This window comes from Beta vulgaris, chromosome 2 (assembly GCF_026745355.1).
Source record: "Beta vulgaris subsp. vulgaris cultivar EL10 chromosome 2, EL10.2, whole genome shotgun sequence".
NCBI lineage: Eukaryota > Viridiplantae > Streptophyta > Magnoliopsida > Caryophyllales > Amaranthaceae > Beta > Beta vulgaris.
In genome coordinates this window covers 4,816,705-4,838,582 of record NC_079203.1, presented here as the reverse complement: position 1 = coordinate 4,838,582, position 21,878 = coordinate 4,816,705, and the positions used below count along the sequence as shown (strand labels likewise).

At 35.7% G+C, this 21,878-nt stretch overlaps 1 protein-coding gene across 4 annotated transcripts; it reads left to right on the top strand.

Annotated features, from left to right (window-relative positions):
• The first annotated feature begins 3,976 nt into the window (after window positions 1-3,976).
• Window positions 3,977-21,772, top strand: LOC104887127 (histone-lysine N-methyltransferase ASHR1). 4 transcript variants are annotated; one of them, XM_048638211.2, is made up of 17 exons: window positions 3,983-4,244; window positions 4,323-4,457; window positions 5,318-5,401; window positions 6,191-6,262; window positions 7,763-7,961; window positions 9,468-9,586; window positions 11,144-11,515; window positions 11,620-11,754; window positions 13,205-13,342; window positions 13,978-14,133; window positions 14,366-14,605; window positions 16,328-16,494; window positions 16,596-16,710; window positions 17,186-17,266; window positions 20,467-20,548; window positions 20,612-20,826; window positions 21,001-21,772. In XM_048638211.2, the coding sequence occupies exons 1-16, from the start codon at window positions 4,116-4,118 to the stop codon at window positions 20,752-20,754; spliced, it is 2,367 nt and encodes a 788-aa protein (XP_048494168.1). In that variant the 5' UTR covers window positions 3,983-4,115; the 3' UTR covers window positions 20,755-20,826; window positions 21,001-21,772. The 4 variants fall into 4 exon arrangements, with proteins under 4 accessions (XP_010670026.2, XP_048494169.1, XP_048494168.1 ...); XM_048638212.2 differs by lacking the exon at window positions 20,467-20,548 and having other exon boundaries at window positions 3,982-4,244; window positions 20,602-20,826; XM_057392444.1 differs by lacking the exons at window positions 3,983-4,244; window positions 4,323-4,457; window positions 5,318-5,401 and having other exon boundaries at window positions 7,774-7,961.
• Window positions 21,773-21,878: the final 106 nt, after the last annotated feature.

The following is a 21,878-nucleotide window of genomic DNA, read 5'->3' as shown; positions in this document are numbered from 1 at the left end:
AGTTAGCATGGAAGAAAAAAAAATATTCATGCATCAATAGCAGGGAAGTATAATAATAATGCATCATTACAGAAAGAAATGATAATATGCAGATTTGCAGGGAAGAAAAATAATAATGATGCTGAACTAACTTTCTGATGCAAGAATATAATATTTCTATCCTATATGCCCTTCTTATACTACCCATTCTCACAATGCAATACTATAAACCTTAAAGGCATGAAAAATTATGCAGACACTTTTATAAATAACATTACTTAAGTTTCTAGAAATAATTTCGAATAAAAAAAAAAATTCGAACCAACAATTTCCGAAAAAAAATTTCGGTGTATACAAAAAGAAAAAAATTTCCTGCCAAACAAATATTCATGTTCAACTTTTCGAAATGAAAACGTAGGAGCAATACTAAGGTTTCCTTCAAATAACTAATAAGCTAGGTTACTTAATAAGCTAAAGTCACTTAATAAGCTAGTTAGTTAGTTAGGCGCCTATAAGTCTTAAACTAACCTAAAGCTCCCAATACCAATTTGTAACACCCAGATAATTCTCTCTTTCTAGAAAATACTTTTATAATAAACCTTAGAGAATTACCCAGACATTATCGCCCGTGTGATAACGTTTCGGCTTACTCAGAATTTTGCAGCGGAAAACAACTTCTTAAAACAACTTTATTAAAACTTATGAAACCAAAAACAATGTCAGAAACTAAAACACACCAACTTAAAACTATTGTCTGAAACATAAGTTCCTACGAAAACAAGTTAAATGCTACTAGTAATAAAATAGTCTCTCCATTCCAGATTCCCAATGAGATGCATCTTCGAACCTGTAATGTCAAAGCCGTTTCAACTCTGCTCCCCCGAAGGATCACCACAGGATCAATAGGCAAAGTCATGATCACAAACACAACAAGCACGTAATCAGCAAAGCTGAGTACTACATATCAGACATACATAACCCTAAACATGATACTACAAAAATATAACTTGCAGGGATAAATAATAATAAAACATATAATAATCTGCAGACAACTATTACTCAACTAGACTCTAAACTTTATTTCTTTCTTTAAATGGAATAGTTATTGGACGAGTTGTCTCAACCTGAAAATAGGAAATACGGGAGCTACACATATTCCAAAATGACCTGCGACATAGAGGAACCTTTAAACTAATGAGGAATGGTGATCAATCCAATCCTAGAAAAGCCATGGGCTACCACCATGTACTCCAACCCTTAGTGTCCAACTCTAGACGTGCACCAGTCTAAAGTCTATAACCTATTCTCGTTTCACTTTACGTTGAATATATTTTATTGCTTGTGTTGACACCAACCAAGCAAATAACACATAACTAATAGTCACACAATCATAACAAAATTCCTTTTAATCTTTGGATTAACAAGTGTTCACAACTTATCAATCAAGACTCCTTTAACTTCTTTTTATACTTTACCAACTTACTTGTTGAACCTAGCCAACAATGAACTTTACCTTTATATAGGTATAACTTGTACTTACCAAATAAGATCCACGGTTCTTATAAGATAATAATAATACTCAAGAATCCATGTAAAACATGATTCAATCACTTACATTAATTCACTCACGAATTAATAAATGAACTTGACTTATTCTGCTTGCATCAAACTTCCATACAAACATTTAAAATCATAAATACTTCTAGTTTACATGTAGCACACAGACAAATAACATGTAAAACAATTCCAGTAAATCATATATATGAACAAATAGAGTCCTATACATGATACTAATAAAATAAAACATTCTTAGATCATGCTTCTAAATCATATAGCACGTAGCTAGACAATGTACGTACCTTGTATAAACAAATATGTAGGCCACTTTTACGCTCTAAAAGTCTCCTACTACGAAATCTCCGCCTGAAAATTAAAATAATGAAATAAATATCTCGTACTAAAAATTTACAGCAACTTTAAAATATCAAAACCCCCTTAAACGTGTTTTAAAATCGTTTTTACGTATCAAACTTTCGTTATTTTTAATCCCTAGTATAGTACAACTATTCTAGTGATTAAAAATCATTTAAAACCCTTAAAATACGTATTTTCTAAAATTACAGCACTTATCAAATTTTATAAATCTTCTGAAAATATATTTAATACATATAAAATTATGTACTAACCAAATCTCATGATTTATACTTTATAAATATAGTTTCTAGTGATTAAGTACCCTAAAAACTATAAATTATTTCATAATAAAAACTGAAATAATCTTAACATATAAAATCTGGAATTTATTATACTAATACATATGATAGCCGAAATATTTTTAGGCATATAAAACAATAATTTAAATCATAAATATGCTAATTAATAATAAAATAATATAAAAACTATTACTTTAATAGAATCTTAGAGAGGAAGAAAAGAATAACAACCACAACAATGGAGAAGGAAGGGCGCCGGACAGCAGTGGCAGCAAAAAGGGACCGGCGGCAGCAATAACTTGGTTCTTGAAAAGGTTTGTGACGTTTCTTGTTCAACAAGAAACGTTACTTGAAGAAGAAGAAACAATTTTTTTGAGAAGAAACGAAGAACGCCGCACACAAAGAAGAAGAGAGAGAAAGAGCGCCGAGTGAGAGAGAGATCACGTGGAAAGAGGGGAGAGAAATAGAGTGTATAGGGTAAAATTTGGGTTTTTAGGATATTTAAATAGAGGCTTTTCCTTTTGGGCTTAGGAAAAGAGATTTTAATAAATGAAACTTTGATGACTAATAAGATGGGCTCATTAGGACTTTAGTCATCAAATAACCCTTTCCCTTCTTATCACTTTTGGGCTTTCGATTCCATTAAGCTTCCTTTTCAAATACGATTTTAATAATTAAAACTCTTATTAAAACATGCTTAATTAAAACATTACAAATTTTATTAAGCTATGAAAAATATTTTTAGTTGACTTTTAAAGTAGTCAACCCTTTTTAAAAGTCAAATCATTTTCCAAACTCATTTGGATTTAAATATAACTACATAAATACTTTAATATATTTATGAAAATTCTTTAAAATTGTGGGGGATTACATACACGACTGATCAGTTCCTACAACAGAATCATTTGAAATTGTCAACCAGCTTTTACATAAATCTTGATCTTGTTCGTGGCTCCACTTGAATTTTGTTCCTCCAACCCCTCTTCCTCTGTTTCTCCCTCTACCTCTACCATTATTGCCTCTTCCTCCGCCACCAGTGTTCTTCTAAACCTCTACAACCTCTTCTTCTTCATCAATATCGATAGTCGCTCCTGAAATTAGAGAGTCTTGGTGCATGGTATAAGCTCCAATACTCTCTCTTCTTGAACTTTCATGAACCACATATGATTATGAGGGAAAGGAGGACGAGAGTAGTACATAGGCGTAGTTGGACGATTACTTGGCCTAGGCTGGTAATAATAGGATGGATGGTAATACATTGGAGCGTCGGGGGGAATCGCTTGATTTGGATCATAGTAGGATCGGAAAATTGGGAGAATCGGTATGTTTTGGGCATTTTGATTATTTTGGGTTGGATTTTGGGATGTTTGATTTTCTAAATTTTGAAAATTTTCTAAATAAGGATAATATTGATTATATGGATCTTGAGAATAATCATCCATTTGTGGGTATATTCTTTTTTACATAAATTATATATGAGAGAAAGAGATTATAGAAATTTTGTGGGTATATTTTTTTACAATATTGTTACTCCTATCTATAGACTAATATTTGAAAAAAAAAAATTACGTTGCATTACTGTAGCATAATATTTACCGTTGCAAATAAATTTACAGCTCCACAAATTAGTATATTGCTCAACATTACCGTTGGAAAACGAAATGAAACATTAAAGTTGAGTGTGAAAAGTTAAGTGGAGCCCACAAAGACTTGAGCAAAGCAAGTAGCTTTATGAAGCTACTTTGCTTGCCAAAGCAACAAGTGCAATTTTCCTCCAACAATACAGGTAGTAGCCCCAAGTATTAGAAAATTGCAAGCTGGGACAGAAAACCAACCGCTGGAGCTGGTCTTAGTGAATACTGACTGACTGACTGTTAAGAAACAGTGCGTGAGAAAGAGAACGAGAGAGACAGCGCGCAACCTATGGAAAAACTGAAGTCAATAATTCCGTTGAAGATTAAGGGGGAAATAAAACAAAGTACTGCAGAAGATCTTGCTTCAACATCTTCTTCCCTCCATGAATTCTTCGCTGAATCACCCCTCTTTCACTCAGTAAGAAGCTTTATTCTTCTCTCTTAATTTTTCTCTAGTGCCTGCAATTTTTACACTTTTTGCTTCCAAATGTTTCAGATGTTGCAGGACTTGACTAATCCTCAACTGGGTCTTTGCGCCAAGAACAAAGAGGATGCTTTAGAGTTGAAGTTCAAAGGAAATGCTTGTTTTTCTTCTTGTGATTATTCCCAGGCTACGCGTTTCTATTCTCAGGTACTAATTTTTTGGGTTTAAATTTGTTCAATTTACATTATACACCCGGGTATACTATGTACGCGTATACTCGCTTATAATTTTTTACTCGTGTACTCTGTGTGTAGAGCAAATGATATATGAGAACGTGGTGGGATGTATCATGGTGTAAGGTTATGTTCTTTTGGACTGAACAACTAACTTAGTTTGTATGAATTGAACTGAAGTAAAATTGTGAGAGCAAACTAATTGAACTGAATATGTTTGAACTAAACTAAATTGAATTTGTCGAACTAAAGAGTCCATAAGTGCAGAGCCTAAATACACCTAGACCCGGGTATATGATGGATGAACTCATTGATTTGAGTTGTTTTCTGTAACATTTTTAGTTTGAGAATTGTTTCCCAATTTTTTTTTTATTTGCAGCATTTGATTTTTCACTGCTTCCAACGCCTAACTTTGAGCGTCAGCATTTTAGTTTAGGTATTGGTATAAACCAAAGTGATATTTCTTCTGTATAGTGACATAGTTTTCCAAGGTCGAATATTGACCATTAGTATCTCTTGTTAAACAAGGATAAACAACGACATTGTGAAAGCATAATAGAATACAAAGTGGACAATAATATCTTCCTGTTAAGGTAAATTTGTAAAGTTGACATGTAGTGGTATGTTCTTTCAAAAATCAAACTGAGATATTTGTGTAAGAAAGGTAAATTATAATGAAGTTCACATATTCTTCCCTTAAAAAAATCCTGTGTTGTAGGGAGAACCGGAGAAGTTCTTTAAGTGAAAAGGTTAACAATTTTATTCCCCTTAATTGCTTCTGTTTTTTGTTTTTAATGTGATTTTTTAGTTTTATCTTGTTTAATGTGATGATAGGCTCTCCGTGTTGCTCCGATGGATGTTGACAATGACAACAAGTTGGTTGCAACCTTGTACGTGAACCGGGCTTCTTCTTTTCATGTGAGTTTGATTAAATATTGTTCCTAGATAATTATTGTTTCATGAGAAATGAGAGCTCTGGCAGTTCCTTTGAGGTTAGGTTCAATGTAGGTCATGGCATATGTTTCAAGTAGCCTGTAATGTGAGTTCAGGAATTCAAAGATTAAATGCTACCTGATAACTGCTGCCTGCTTGATACGCCACATTTGACTTTGATAGTCAAAACTAGCTAATTTTAGCTTTTAGCCATTAGTTTGCTGCAATATGTGCTGTCCTAACGTTATCATTTGAAAATTTTGCTAAAATATAGAGCGAAATAATGATCAAAGTTGTTCATTTTCTGATATGGTGTGCTCAAACCGTATACTAAAGCTGTGCTTTGTGTTAGTGTATCAGCAATGAAGAATGGTGACTAAGTAGTTTAAAATCTCCACACCCAACAGGGATTCTTTTTTTTAATATCCCATTCTTGGATGAAAGGTTTGCTCTACATGGAACGTATTAAACTAATTAAAGACTTGTCTATTTTGCTGGTAGCTACTCCATTTGATCTTCTTCTGTTGGAGGTCAAGGGAAATAGTTAGAACTCAACCACTTATTACTGTAAATCAAAGTGGGAGAAGGATTGTCTTAATCACCTGATAGAGAAAGGTCAATGTAATTTCATAACCTGGTGGGGATAAGACTGAATTTTTTTGCTTGTGTTAGTTTTTCTTTTCTTTTCCTTTTAGGAATAGTACAATTTCATTTCTTTGAACATATAGTCAATCCAGCAATCGACATAAGTGCTCATTTGCATCGTATCTCCAGAAAATGAATCTGTTGGTGGAGTCCCTACGAGACTGCAGCCGGGCCCTCTCAATTAGTCCAAGATATGCAAAGGTCAGATTTATTACCTTTGTTCTACTGTCTCTTTGTCTTTATAGTTCTCTCTCACTTGAAACTTGTTTCTTCTCGTCTTACGAGCAGTGAAGCATTATATGAAGGCTCATCATGTATAATTTTGCACTTTTTATTGCCTCTACCGTTTTTTCAGAATTGTGATAATGAATTGCCATTCACTGATTAATTTAATTAGAGTGTATTTTAAAAGAATTCTTACGAGGTTCTTTGTTACTTCCTCGAATTTCTGTCTGTGCACTGTTTGATGCAAATCACGAACTATAATTCATGGAGTATGGTCCAAAAGAGAGATATTTCTTGCATTGGAACTTGTTGGTGCTAATTGGTGCTAGGAAGATCTTATACTATAGGGTTGGCAGTTTAACTTAATTTTGAAACAAGAGAATATGTTATGAATGAGATGCATTCTTATCGAATGTCTGAATCCCAATGAGCTAAACCTTGAGTCTGGTCCCCTTGAAATAGAATATAAACCTCATCTTGTAATAATCTGAACATGCATAAGAAAATACTATGTATAATTGCAAAGAAAGCAGAATTTCAAATGTAGCAGTGGCATGACTATAATGTTCGCTTTTGGGAGGTGGGCGCTGGGTGGAGGAGCACTTTTTTTATAAACTTAGTGCTTCTTGCAACTCCCCTGAAGATCTATAGTCACTTATGATAGTATGGGTGGTGTATTGGTTTAGTGAACCTCACTATTTTAATCTTAAAATTAATGGGCAAAAGCATAATTGGAGAAAGTGTTCTTAATATTTTGTTTAGGATCTTTCTATTTAAGTATTTGTTGGATCTTTCATGTATTGACATGTGCTTGAAAGTATACCATGAGTTGGCACAGCAATTAAGAGCTCTCCCATGATTTAATCCAAATTCCCCAGATGACTACTGCTCTTTTGGCTCTCTTCTCTTTTTAATTCATACCCATTGCGGGCCTCTTCAAAATCACCTCTTCTGGATTAGAAGGGGGTAAGATTGTGTACTCTTTGACCTCTGCAGACTGTACTTACTGCAGGGTACTTATTAAGTGATTGTTGCAGTTTGCCCCCAACCTTTTAATCTTTCAATGTCGTTAAATTATTTGTTTGGAACTCTCACACTAGTCTTCCAATATTGTACACTGTACAGTAGGTTCCTTAAAAATAATAAGTACAAGGTTTTTGCAATAGTATTATCTTTAGATTTTAACAATCTAAAAGCTCAACATCATTTAGTCAGACTAAGTGTATGAGAAGAAATTGATCGCAATAATGTACATTTCTTTCTCTTTGTGGTATCAAACTACGGTGCTATACTATGATCCACTTTGCTCTCTAACCAATAAAAGGAACTTCTTGTACCATTTCTGGAATTGTATTTGTGTTTTTTCCTTTTTCTTTTTATTGGTTTTGCTTACCCATACACATGAGACTTGAAGGTGCTAACGAAAATGGACTCGGCTGTATTTAGTTATTATAGTTGTATCTGAATATACTGTAGGCTTGGTACAGAAGAGGCAAGGTCAATACTTCTTTGTTAAATTACGAAGATGCAATTTGCGATCTAAAGGTAGCCTTAGACTTTGAAGGAACTTGCGGTGGAAAGAGACAGATAGAAAATGATCTAAAGTTAATAGCAGAACGGAAGAAGACTGAAAGTTCCTTTCGAGAGCTCACTGGGAAAGAGCAGCTTGTAATTGGTGAGGCATTTATTGCCATCTACATTTTTATGTGTTTGTTTTACTCTTGACACTCTTAATTGCCAGTATTACTGAAATTAGATTACAGAATGATGCAAACTAGAAGAAATTTGTGGGAGTGAAAACAACATCACCAATTTTCGTCAGAAGTATCTAGTAAAGAATTTCACCCCTGTCTGATATGATAGCAACTACATTTGCTATTTTACTTTATCTCCATGACTTAGACTTTCCTGCATTATTTACTTAATAATCTCAATTTAAATGGCTGACTTCCATCTGTTAAATTGATGCTGATCACTTGCAAAAGCATCTCTGTATATGAAGGCCGGTCTACTGTGTGCGGCCATGGCTGCTTTGAGCTAAATAGCAATCTGCGGCAGTTTGAAAAACTGGATGACATCAGCTGTCTGATGTATGAACTAATAACTCAGATCTAACATTATGTCTGCATCCTACTGGCGCAGAAAATACCAGTTAGACCAACCTGTTTTTGGCTAAACTAGATGGTCTAAAGCCCTAGAGAAGTGGTCAAACCGGCTGACACATTATTAATAAAAGTACAGAGCCGTGGAGTGGGTTAATTGAAAAGGCAAAAGGATTTGCAGCTTAAAGTAAATATTTTAACCAATGATCCAGATGTCTTACTTATGCACTCCCAACCTGCGCTAATTAAAGATTGTTATGGTTTATAATCATATTATGCAATTAGCTAGACATATCTATAAATGCCATGTAAAAGGTAGTAAGTAATTTCGCCTTTGTTTACAATAAGCTAAGCTTGACCTAGTGGAAAGCAGAACACCTTCCAACCTTTAGGTTCAGGGTTCAATCTCCACTAGGGGAACTTTGGGAGAGGATATCCCTTACCCCCCCCCCCCCTTTTAAAAAGTTTGTTTGGTATATCTAGGGGTGTTTTGGGTCTCCTTATTATAATGGGGAATTTCGGGAGGAAAAATAAAATCGTTGAGTGGACTCTTAGGAAAGAAGGATCCCCTCCTTCTGAAAATAGTCACTTCTTTGAGCTGTCTAAGTTAAACATGGCCAGTCAAATGGATTTCAGAGAGTAAATTTTATTTCTTTTCTCTTTAAAATTATGGATTGTATTAAACCTATTTCTAGTTACCTTATATAAGGTGATATGATATAATTTGAACTTCTCTAGAAATCTGCAGATGGTAATGATGATTGTTCCAGCCGTTATTGTAACAACTCCAATAACAAGGAAGATTTTGTCCATCGAATTGTGAGATAGCTCGATAAGTATTCTGAAATGAGATAATCTGATTTGATTTTAATTGAAATAAACAATTTGTTTTTAAATAAGATGAACTATATAGCGGAAGCCGTAGAACATACTTTGTTTGGGTCACCGATATTGTGCTTGAGTTTTTGCTTCTCTTATATTCTGGTGTGATTATGGAAACTTCAAACTAGCTTGTTTATTCTCTTATCAAGTTGGCTACTCTGCTACCTTTTGAGTTATTTGACCTCCTTTTTCCATAGACGAGCTACCTCAAGGAAAGCTGCAGTGTGTATCTACTCCAACTAAAGGTAGGGGTATGGCGTCATTATGTGATATGCCTCCAGCTTCTTTACTTCACAAGGAAGAGGCTTATGCTGCGGTAAGGAATTCTCTATCTGTTGTTTCTAGATCCTATTAAGCTTCCTTTCTGTAGGTTATCTAATCCATTACTTCCATCTCTTGTAAATTCCTCTTTAGTTATATTGAGCACTGTCAGTCCATTCACAATATATTCATCTATTTTTTTAAGGTTATGTTCTAATTCATTTGTAATCACATACGCTATCATTAAATGTGCCACAAAAATACAATAAAATCAAACCAACCCGTGTGTAATTGGTTGAGCTTTTTTTTAACACTAAAGAAGCTCAAATGGCATCAAACAACTCAAGAATTGTGAGATAGTATTAATCATATTCAAAATCATTCTAATATGAGATCCTAATTAGTGTCCCCAGGCAACCTAAGCTCCTCATTTTGTCTGATTTTCTGTTTAAGTAAGAATGTAAGATAATGGCATTACCATACGTATACGCTGAGCTTGTCTTGTCATATAACTTGTTTCCATTTAGGTGAGCTGCCTACTGATTTTAACAAAAGTGCAAGTTTATCAACAAATATTAAACCACAATTAGCTTTTTCTCTAGCAACAACAAACAATGAACATAACATGCAGTTGGAGACTTGCGCATGATTAAAGTATTGAAGTCATCAGTTGCACGTTACATTTTTGTAGCACAATCATGACATCAGTTGCACGTTACATTTTTGTAGCACAATCATGACATGCTTCATCAACAAGGACTCATTGCATCTTTAGAAAGTCATTTGGATCCAGGTCTGGATTTTTTCTAACGAAGATCCTGCTTTGAACAGGGTAAGAGAAAGGGAATTGGTTGAATGTATGCACTAAGCAGCCTCACCCCTTCAATAATTTACAGGCATTTGGGGGGAGAGTAAACATTCATGTTACTTTATTTCTCTTTTAGTATCATTGCTGAAAACACAAAAAATGTCATATCTCTATTGTCCAGCTTTTTGCTTCCTTTCAGTTTTTGTTCAGCTCTCTTTGTAAACCATAGAATGCTTCAAGAGGCAGAGAGTAGGGTGAAAGTTGAAGTGACTGTCCGAAATGTATGAAATAAAGTATTTACTTTGAATTTCTTATGCTAGAAGCCTAAATCTTGATAGGTAAAAATGAAAATATTTAAATGTTTTTTTCTCCGTTCCCTTTTGTTACAAAAAAAATTTAGGTACATTATTCCTGGAAGAGCTCTTTACGAAGGGAAATAAAAGTTCTTTCTCGACACTTACCAAGGGATTGTTCTCATACTGGTATAAAAGTCATGTGATGAATGATTATTATGAGACGAGCTGAAGAAATGTAAAGAATCCACAATTGTGGAGCAATGAGATAACAAAAGAATTAATAAAAACAAAACTATACTGAGATGTGTATGCTTATTCGTACATTATGAGACGAGCACTTAGTTTACTGAATATTTAAGTATGTCCCCTCCAGAACAGGTACTAGTTTGTATATGTATACATTAGGAAAGCTGTGTACATGGTTTGGGGAAAGTGTTTTTCTTAATTGATTTTCTAATGCTTTTTCGTACTATAATGGGACTATCTAATATGCTAAAGCATTTTGCAGATCATATCAAAGAGCTTCCGCGATACACATTGTCATTTCTGTTTTAATGAACTACCACAAGACAGTGTTCCCTGTACATCATGTTCAATATCATTGTACTGCTCTGAGCATTGCCAACTACAGGCTGGAGGACAGGTTTCTAGGAGTTATTTATCAAACAAAGAAACTGAACATATTCTTTCTGGTGAACTTCAAAAGTATTTATCAAAGGTGACTTTAGAAAGTCATTTGGATTCAGGCGTGGAGTTCTTCACTGAACATGGACATGAATGTCATGGTGTGAATTGGCCTGTTGTGTTGCCAACTGAAGTGGTATTGGCTGGTCGTATTTTAGTGAAGTTGCTGGAACTAAAAGAGAATTCGAAAGATTTGGTATGTATGTGACTTGGGTATATAGGTCTTTGGCTTTTGTTCATACTTATTAAATTTGCACAAGAAAGGGTATGGCATGTGATGGCATCTCATCTTTTGAACAGGATCTTTCTCATAACTATGTACATCTCCCTCCAGAAAGCAAAGTGGAGTTGCATGTATACTCAATCGTGCTACTTTACTGTCTTCACTCTTCGTCTAGAACTGGATTAGAGCTGCGTGGAGCTATTTTTGCAAAGGTTTGTCTCTTTCCTTCCTTGGAGGACCCCCCCCCCCCTCTCCCTCGCCAAAAAAAAGACTGAAGCTGCAAAAAAATTATGCATATGCATATAAATCTGTACAAGTATCATGCGGTTGCTTGGTTATTTAATTTTGAATTTAGCTAGAATTATGAGAAACATATATGTCTCACTAAAATTTAGCATTAACACCTTTTAGTATTGTTATCGAATTTCATGTTATCACCACTCACCAGGTAACCTTCATGGACTTAACTCCTGTTAAGGAAAGGGAACGAAGGGTGGAGAAGAAATTTTTAGACTTCACAAATGGAAACATCCTTTTACTATAATGGACAGTGACGCCAATTTATCTTACAACTCTCATAAAAACATAGCCAACATCTTTCAAGTGCTTGTATATCGCAAACTGTGATAATCAAATAAAGTGATATATAAAGAAAAGAAGGATTAAAGATTAAGTGATATATCGCCTTTAGAGAGTTTCATAGGGTTTGTGTGAGAATTGTAGAGTTCAGAGAGATACAAACGATGATCTGTATAAGGTATGGAGGTGAGGGGTAACTTTATAGTATTTGGAAAGAGGAGAATATAAGGGTTTAAGGGGTCGCACAAATGGTCATCCCAGGATTCAAGCCTGCTGCCTTAAAGAAATGAAGGATCAGGCCTACCCTCATATGTCAACTTTGAACACTAATAACTTCTGATCCACAGCTTTGTTTGGGCCTATAGTATATTGCTGGAGAGCCAAATGTTTACTTTCCTATCCGATTGGCCTTGCACAATTGGCATAAGTAAGAAATATGGCCCAAACAGTATAAGGTGTCTCTTTTTTTCACAAGTTGTTGAAAATTGAAAGAACCTCATATCTTCCATATTTTTTATCTAAATTGAACTCATAATATATTCTTGGAAACCTTGCTAAACGAGCTATCCATCTTTGTAAAGTGCATGAATTGAACTATGGAATGCATGAACCATATGAGCTCAAAAATGGTCTAAATGCATATAAGCGAGTCATAAATCTTCTTTCTCTTAACATTTGGTGTACTACAAGCATGTTGTATAGTACTGGGCTTGTTTTTGGGCTTCTAATGTCTGATTTTGGCATTAGTTTCGACAAATGTGAGTTAGTTGTGGCTAGATGCAACGGTTAGAAGACTATGAGTCACTAATGCAATATTTATGAAGTGTCTACAGGTTGTGAACAGCATGAGCACTTCTTATTGACCTGTGACCTCTAAATTAATCCTCTAGAATCGTCAGGCCCTCACATGGGACTGAGACAACAGTAGGTACCTACGTAGGTCACAATTTGTAATTGAATCATGCTTCTCTTTGTCTAAGTTCGTAGCAGTTGTATCACAAAGCAGACAGACCATGAGAAAGACTTGTAATACTAATTGGTGCCACCTCTGTTTTTAAATGCTGGTGTTGTTTGTGGATGCAGGTTATCATCCTTATCTCCCAAATAAAGGTCAATTCCATGGCAATTGTTCGTATGAAATATGCTGATATGTGCCATCCAGTAAATCATTCAGAAAATCTGTCTTTGCCTGGAGATACTTTGACAAGCAATCTTGAGCAGGTTGGGTGTTTTAACCCGTTTGTATGTCTTGAGAATAATGCTTCTATATTAGACATGTTATTCTGTATATGATTCCAACATTAAAGTTTGTGATACCTGTGGCAAGTCCAAAACTATTACAGGGGGGGGGGGGGAGAGGAATTAATTTTTTTGGGTTCGTGTAATTGATGGGGAATGCATACAAGTCTACAGATAATTGCCCTGCCTTTTATCTCCATGTGCCAAATATTCTTTTATGCAACATCTTTTGATTCCACTTGGAGTTCATGCCAGAAAAATAGATATTCCAGCTTCTAAGTCCAAAGTCAGGCTTATGGTCTTGATCATTAATCAATACATACTCAAACTTGAGTGTGTTTGACACGTGCAAATTTGACTGTTTTCTGTGAATTCCCTTTTTCCTTTTTTTTCTTTATTTAGGAGACGGGGGATATTTGGGGACTTAAGGAGGAAAGGTTGGCAAGAGAACAGACTAACAGAGCAACCAATACCTGTGATTAATCTGCTTTGTATATACATTTTTATTGTATAATGGTCCTCCCTCATCTCTTCTGTTTTGTAGAGTTGGTAGAATTTTATGTATAACCTGACAAATTGATATTAATTTAGCTCTGCTTTTTGTTCTTTTATCTTAGGTGAGAGTTGGACAAGCAATATACTTATCTGGCAGTCTTTTTAACCACTCCTGCATGCCAAATATCCATGCATATTTTATTTCTCGTTCACTTCTGATAAGAGCCACAGAATTTGTGCTCACTGGGTGTCCATTGGAGATGTCTTATGGCCCACAGGTACGACATTCCTCGTTCTCTGAAATATGTTAACACTGGATGTAGTCATTATGCTTTGTTTATTGGTCGACTGTCCTAGCAACTCAAGGTTCTTGATTCTTTTGAAGTTAGCTGCAAATAATTGTGTCTGAACTCTGAAGCTTTCTTGGGGTTTCTTTGCTTTATTTGTGCTTAGAGTATTCTCTTCATAATAACTGACTGTAACATTTGCAACATCCTAATGTGTTTGCAGGTGGGCCAATGGGATTACAGAAACCGACAACAATTTCTACAAGATAATTATTCCTTTAAATGTCAATGTAGTGGTTGTGATAGTGTTAATCTTCCAGATCTTGTCTTCAATGCATTCCGCTGTGCTAAAATGAATTGCTCTGGTGTGGTTCTTGATGACTGTATGGTTGAGTACGAGAAACATAAGTTCTCTAATTTACAAGTGATAGCTGAAGATCACAGCATGAAGCATCAACGAGAGGTATGTTCATAAAGTGTAGAACACTAAATTTCGCCTTTCTTGAAAAATGAAATTAATGAGACAAATATATATGAGATAGAACATGTAAATGGAGAAAAAGGTTTTCGCCTACTGCTATGTTTGTGATTTAAGAGCAACAGATTGGGATAGTCTGCAATTTTAACCTAAAGTTATGGAACCATATTGACTTGCATAAAGATATCCAAAGCAATCATTTGGACAGAGAGAATTTAATCAAAAAATATAGGAACAAGCTCAGAAATTAGGGTCTGCTCAGGAATAACCTTTCATTTACTAATTTTTTCTGTTAGTCAAAAGAAAAAAAATCCTTCTCTGTTCTATTATTTCTTAAAAAACATCTTAACTCGGGAAATTCTTTATGTTTGGGTAAATAACCTCACTTTTTACTACATCAGTTAGGGGTAAGGCTGCACGCATCTAGACCTCCGAGAATGTACCCTAGATGGATTTGTACTACTTAGTTGCTGTCTTGGTGGAATACGTAGGACCTTTTATGTGTCATCTGACTGTTGTACTCTAGGACCCCAGAGACTGCAGCATTTATTGTAGCTTACTGACCTCGATTTCTACGTCGTACTCGTACCTATGTCAGATTTGCTTGTACTTTCTAGCTTATAGTGCTCTTCAACTCGTCTTTCTATGTCGAGTATTTCAGATTTCCACAAGTTGATAGCTTCAAGAATCGGACTACCATGTAAGTTTTCCATTTGCAGGAGTGAGGTGATCGACCATCTCCCTTGTTATGACTTCTTGGTAAAACTCAATGTGGCACTGTTGTTGTACCACTTACCAACCCAATTTGACTGTCAGAATTCGTGGTCGCTTTATGATGGACATGTTCTTTTGCTTCAAGTTACAATTGGTACCTACACATGCTACCATGGATGGGAGTAGGAATGACCTCAGCACATGGACTGTAATCTTGTATTATTGAAGATTTATGGAAGTTTAGGTCACTTATCTGATATTTTATCTCAGATTCATTGTGTCCTTTATTGTAGATTACAATAAGGATAATTGTCAACTTGTTACCATTCAGGCTCTGAGTCAAAATATCCTTCGATAGGAACCAGAGGCAGTGTTCAACTATATATATCCTGTTCTGCTCATTTGATAACTATTTAATTATACAAAGAGGAACGAAAATTTTGGTATTCTAGATGTCATTCGTTTGCTGTAGCTTTCTAATGGTGGTTCTTGGAAACTGGGGGACAGAAAAAGTGTCAAATAAGTTTGGATATATGTCCCTTTCTATGTTCCATCTTGTGTCTCACCTCCTTTCGCCTTTTTATAGTTCACCAACTTGAAATCAATCAGCCAATGTTTTTGGCGAATGTGGACATTGTGGCACAACCAAATATAATGGGACATGACATACAGTGAGACACAGAATGGTATATAGAGGATCTACCTAGTATTTGTGCATCATCCCAATAACTAACCATTATGTTTATAATTCTGCCCAAATATGTAGGAAATCCTGTAGTTTCAGTTTGTTCACAGTTTTGCGGAACCTCTTTCAAGGATGTGTGAGAGGAACACACAATTTTGAAATCTTATGGATGAAATTACAAATGCATATTAAATTTCACTTCTCAGGGAATTTTGCCATCACTTTCTACGATTAGCTATTTACCGGACCATGCTACATACTATTTTTCTATGAATTACTAATTTTTTTTGTTTGACCTCTCTTTGAAGGTGGATAAGTTGATGAACGATGAGATAAAGAAGATTGCTTGTCTCATGTTCGAACATAGTAATCACTGCCCTGAGGTTCAGTCTGGATGTTGCCTAAGATGTGGTTCCGTTAATGATCTGAAGTCTCTGCATGTAACTGCTGATGAATCTGATAGATATATACGAAGGTACAACCTTAAGATTTGAAAAGGAAATGACGTGTGTAACACAACAAATTTACGATACATGCACTTTTTGAACTGCTATCTTTGGGGTTGTGAGTTTTTAGTTTGCAGGAAGCTGTTATTTCAAAGCAGGTTTATGCTGGTCTCCTCTCAAATGCTTTGAGTTCTCTTAAAGATCTGAAATCATCACTTCATTCATATAACAAGAAACTTGCAAAGGTAAGATACAACCTAATGTGGGACATCTCTTGCGGTGGTTTAGGGTGCACTGCTGGGGTCTTCTGGCAACTCTTGTTGGTGGGGGACGGTGGAGGTGGTGGGTAGATCTTTTGGTGGGTTGGGTTAGGATAGTGATTTATATTGGAGGTCAATGTTGTTCAACAATGGTAATGGTCTAGAGGAGTTTGGGGGTTTTTGAAAACTCTTGGGGGTGGGGATCCAAAGTAGACTGGTTTGGGGTAATTCTAAAATGGAAAAGGGGAAAGGGTATTGGAAAAAAAAAAACAATAACCAAACTCCATCTAAGAGGAACAAGGGTTTTTGATTTCCTTTCCCTTTCTCGAAACCCTTTAACCAATCACCCCGTCACTCTTATTTGTGCAGTAAGGATATTTGCTGATAAATTGGCACTTTGCTTGCTGAAATTAGAATAGAATCTGAAGTCATGCTTGATCCATATGACATTTATATGTAGGCAGAGGATATTCTAGCTGAAGCGTTTTGTTCAGTCGGGGAGCTGCAACAGGCAATTGACCACTGTACAGTATCCGTTGAGGTAATCTTGCCTTATCATGCTATGTCTCTGTTTTTTCATATCTGACTGGACATTATTCCCTTCTCTTAATTCCCCACTTCTGTCTGAGGTAATACTCTTGCAGATTTTACTATGTATCTATGGTCAATGTGTAGCCTGACAATAGTTATCTGGTTTTCTGTATTTTTTTTTTTTTTTTTTTTTATGGTTCAAATCCAGTCAGTTTCTGACTTAACTGAATATATTCTTGTCAAATGATTGTGAATATCTTGGTAGACAGGCATTTGGTAATTTGTTGCGCACATTTGATGCCACGAACGTCATTACATGTATTCTTCTCACCCCTTCCCTTGTGCGGAGAAGTAATACTCCAATCCAATGTCACTTTGTCTGACCCTCATTCCACTTGGGTTTCTCTCAAAACATTTCCTGGTGTGACCAGTAGTAAATGTAAATGGATGGTATATTCTAATGCCTGAATCAGGAAATTGAATTATTACAACTCGACCCTTCATTATGAAGAAAAGGTCTTATTTTCACTGACAAAAACCTGTACCTTCAAACCTTGGGGAGAAATTACATTTTGCTGCTGAATAATCTGTCTTTCCTTTTTTTCTACCCACTTTTCACATTGACCTCTCCTATGCTTCATTGCCCTCCCCTTGCCCACGTTATGGAACCCATTCAAACCATAAATTATCATAGTTTTTCTGTGTCCTCCAAATATGGAATAAATCTCACATAAGAACGCTTTTTATATGTGCACATGAGAACAGGGGAACTATAATCCATTTTAGTGAAATTTTAATCCATTTTTAACATAATATCATAATCCTTTTTCCTGAAAATATAATCCTTTTGGAAAATTGGCTCGGCTAGGAAAAATTGGTTATAATTTAGCCAAAATGGACTATATATTGGTTAAAAAGGTTTATAACAAAGTGTTTTCATGGTCTCATATAAGGATTATTCTCGAGGTTAAAAATGTGCACTATGCATTCATAGTATTAGAAAACACATAGCACAATAATTAAAATAAATGTATTAATTATTTACATACCTGATGTTATGCTTAAAATTATGTCAAAAGAAATATTCAAAGCATAAAATTAATTATTTTGATAAAATCTAAAAGGAAGACTATCAAATGTCAATGAAGATAGATGGAAGGATAACTACAGTTACAACATGGAATACCAAAAAAGCCCAATGGAAGTTGCTCAGTGTTTTGTCTTTCTTTTTTTCCTTGAGGGATGGGAGGAAATCCTCTCGTTAATTATAAAAGGTACATCTGCATAACTTCAAGCAAAGAGATAATGTGATGATGCATCTGATACATGTCTGCATATTGCATAGTGCTGATCGTAGATTGGACCACCTGTTGAACCTGGCTCAGTTGACCCACTAAAACACTAAATTGAACAAGTTTTTCTTCTCTAAAAGATGTAGACGGAATCTGGCGCGGCTCCTAAGATTAGTGGACGAGTAAAAGCATCCTTAGAATAATTTCAGCCAGACTGCCTGGCTTCTTTAAATTCTCCAATAATTAGAAAGAGTTATGTTTGAAATGAATGTCCGTACTGTTTTTATTAACATGAATTTTTCTTCTTACCTCTCGTTTCTTGCCAGACATTTAATTAGAACTTGTTCTTTTCTTCATGGTTGCAATCAAGGATGCTTTCTTGTTTGCATTTCTAATTTTGTTAGCATTAGCAAGTGGGTCAAGTCAGTAGCTAACTGAATCCTCGAGATGATATGCTAACATTTTTTAATAAACTTGAAGTTGACGAGCATAAATATTGCAAAGTCAGTTGGCAAGGAGGGTTGGTCCTATTAAGTGCACCGGCCCCTGGAAAGCTAAGGCCGAGCCTGTATGTAGTACCAGAAAGTCCATTTCTACTTGGCCCACAAAAATGGAATTGGGCTTTGCCCTCTGAGGCCGTTGCTTTCTGTGTTAAAGGATCAAAACTAATATGTCATCACAGGGGTAAAACTATGTACACCTTAACTCCCTCCCCCCCTCCTTTGGAATCTGCCATGGTAGCGCATAGGGGTGAAAGTTATTCGTATAAAATCCAAAATCCAATCTAATCCGAATTAGTAATTCGGATCGGATTCGAACTCGGATTGGATTCGGATTTAGATTTTTTGAAAAATTGGATTTTCGGATCGGATCGGATTGAGGATAATTGGATCCAAAATCCAATATAACCGAATGGTAATATGCCTTGTATTATGTATCTGGATTGGGCTTGAGTGCTTAACTGATTTTTTATTATGAAAAAACCTACTCCATAGCCCAATACACATAGCACTTCAATCCTTCCCCTAAAACACTAACTGCACTTAATTCTTCATTTCCTAAATCTACTAGGCTGCTGTTGTGCTTAATCTATTTCATCGAAAAACTAGAGTTTTAAAAAAATCGGATCGGATCCAATCTAGAGTATGAAGTTTCGGATTGGATTGGATCGGATTTAAACCCTAATTGGTTTGGATTCGGATTGAATGAAATCCAAATTTTATTCGGATCGGATTGGATTAGGCCCTAACCCAAACCGCACACCGAACTTTCACCCCTAGTAGCACATATCTGCACATGGGGTATAGACTAGGACTAAAATTGATGTTGACGTTGGTATTGGTTTAATAAAGTGTAACCAAGAGAGTTTCAAATACTCTTTCCTTGAAAGTAAACTTATTATGGCATATCTCAACATTCTTCCATTATATGGTCATCTATGTACGACTGCCGATTGAATGCATGTCTGTCTTTTCCATTTTTAAGACTAAAAAAATTAAGCAACTGAAAATTTTCCAAATGCCTCGTGAAGTATTGTGTCGTAGGAAATTTTTTTCCACATTGTATGCAAAGTAAAGGCTGAGTCTTGGACCATAGAGGAGAAAAAAAAGAATTGGAACGAACGAAAAATCAAGTGTTTTGTTGTGTCTCTTCTCCACAATTCGTGGTGTATGACTATGCTCTCCATCCACAAATAGTAGTTTGGGTTTGACTTCTGTGTGTCAAACTATGCAAAGTTTGACACTTTAACTGACATAAATTAGTTCCAACGGGACCACATTTGTTAATAGAGGGAGTATTCATTTCCCTCCACTGTTCTGAAGATCTTCTGAACTCAAACTTATTGTGTAAGTTTTGCTCAATCACCGCTGCTCCTGACTTTAATACAGCCTAAACCTCAATGCTTTGCTGCCAGCAGATTCTTAAGAAGCTTTACAGTCCTGGTCACATTGCTCTAGGGAATGAGCTCATAAAGCTTTCGTCTCTTCAGCTAGCGTTAGGTAATGCTGCTGCTGCAGATACTGTAAATCTCATAAAGCTTTCGTCTCTTCAGCTAGCGTTAGGTAATGCTGCTGCTGCAGATACTGTAAATCAGATGGATACCATATTCTCAAACTATTATGGGAGGCATGCTGAGTTAATGTTTCCATATCTGCAAAACCTCAAAAGGGAAGTTCACAAGCTCACTGATAGAAGCAGAACGTGATACTCCTACTTATATGCAAACCTCACCGATGGAGGCAGATCATGATACTTCTACTTCATGTAAATCATGCAGGTATGCTACCCGGTCCTTTTTATACAAAGCAACTAGTTTTGCAAACTTAACCGTCTGATGTTTGGATGGACTCGTTGGGACATTTTTCAAGAGGGGAGGTGGAATACGATTGGTTTGGCACAAGTGTTTTTTCATTATCTATCATGTAATCCGGTTTCTTCTATTGTTGTACAGTCTGCACATTGGAAGCCCTGTCATGAATGTGTGAACAGAAGCCCCACTATTAACTGTCAAGCATTGGGGCACAAACATGATCAATGTTAACTAAGGACCTCGTGGTATGATGATAGATTGTCACTGTCTGACAGCCAAACTTCCCAAAAAGTTGACAGTTTGCCTAGGTGGTCAGTTGAGCTACACCAAAGCCACATACACTGATACACCTTAACATCCTTGACCTGCATTATGATTTCAAGCTTTGCAGCAGGGCCATGTCAGATCTGAGAACTTCCTATGCTTCTTTGGCATTCAGTTTCTGCCTTTCTGGTGTGCTGTCAGAGGGGATAACTTCGCTTACATTAGAATTTGTTGTGATCTGGTCGGGCTTATCATGCTTCTGGTATATCTTTGGTGTGAGGTTATAATAGTCGATATCCCAAGTATGCTAGCGTTCATGGCAACGGTTGGTGTGCTTTTGGTTTGCAACAAGATCTGCATCGAGTAGCTGCTCCAGTAGTTGGCTTAATATTTAATAGCTGGAGATGCAGGATTTAAACAATTTTTTCACCAGATTCAGTTTGTAAATATGCAAACCTGCTGTTTTGCATTGATCTTTTTGGGTTTTGTACTCCATGCTTCATTTGCTGAAGGAGTTCTTCTGGTATCTTTTAATTAACAGTTTAATTCTCGAGTGAACTTATGTTTAGCTATTCTATCTAGTGGCTTAGTGATGTAATATCAAATACACATGTAAAATATCTTCTGTTAAAAAATGCACTTTTCATTACGTATCGTGTAAACTTAACTGTCTATGATGTTTGGATGGACAGTCAGGACATTTTGGTTTGCTCATATTGTGGAAGGATAATATCACTTGAGAATCTTCATCTTTC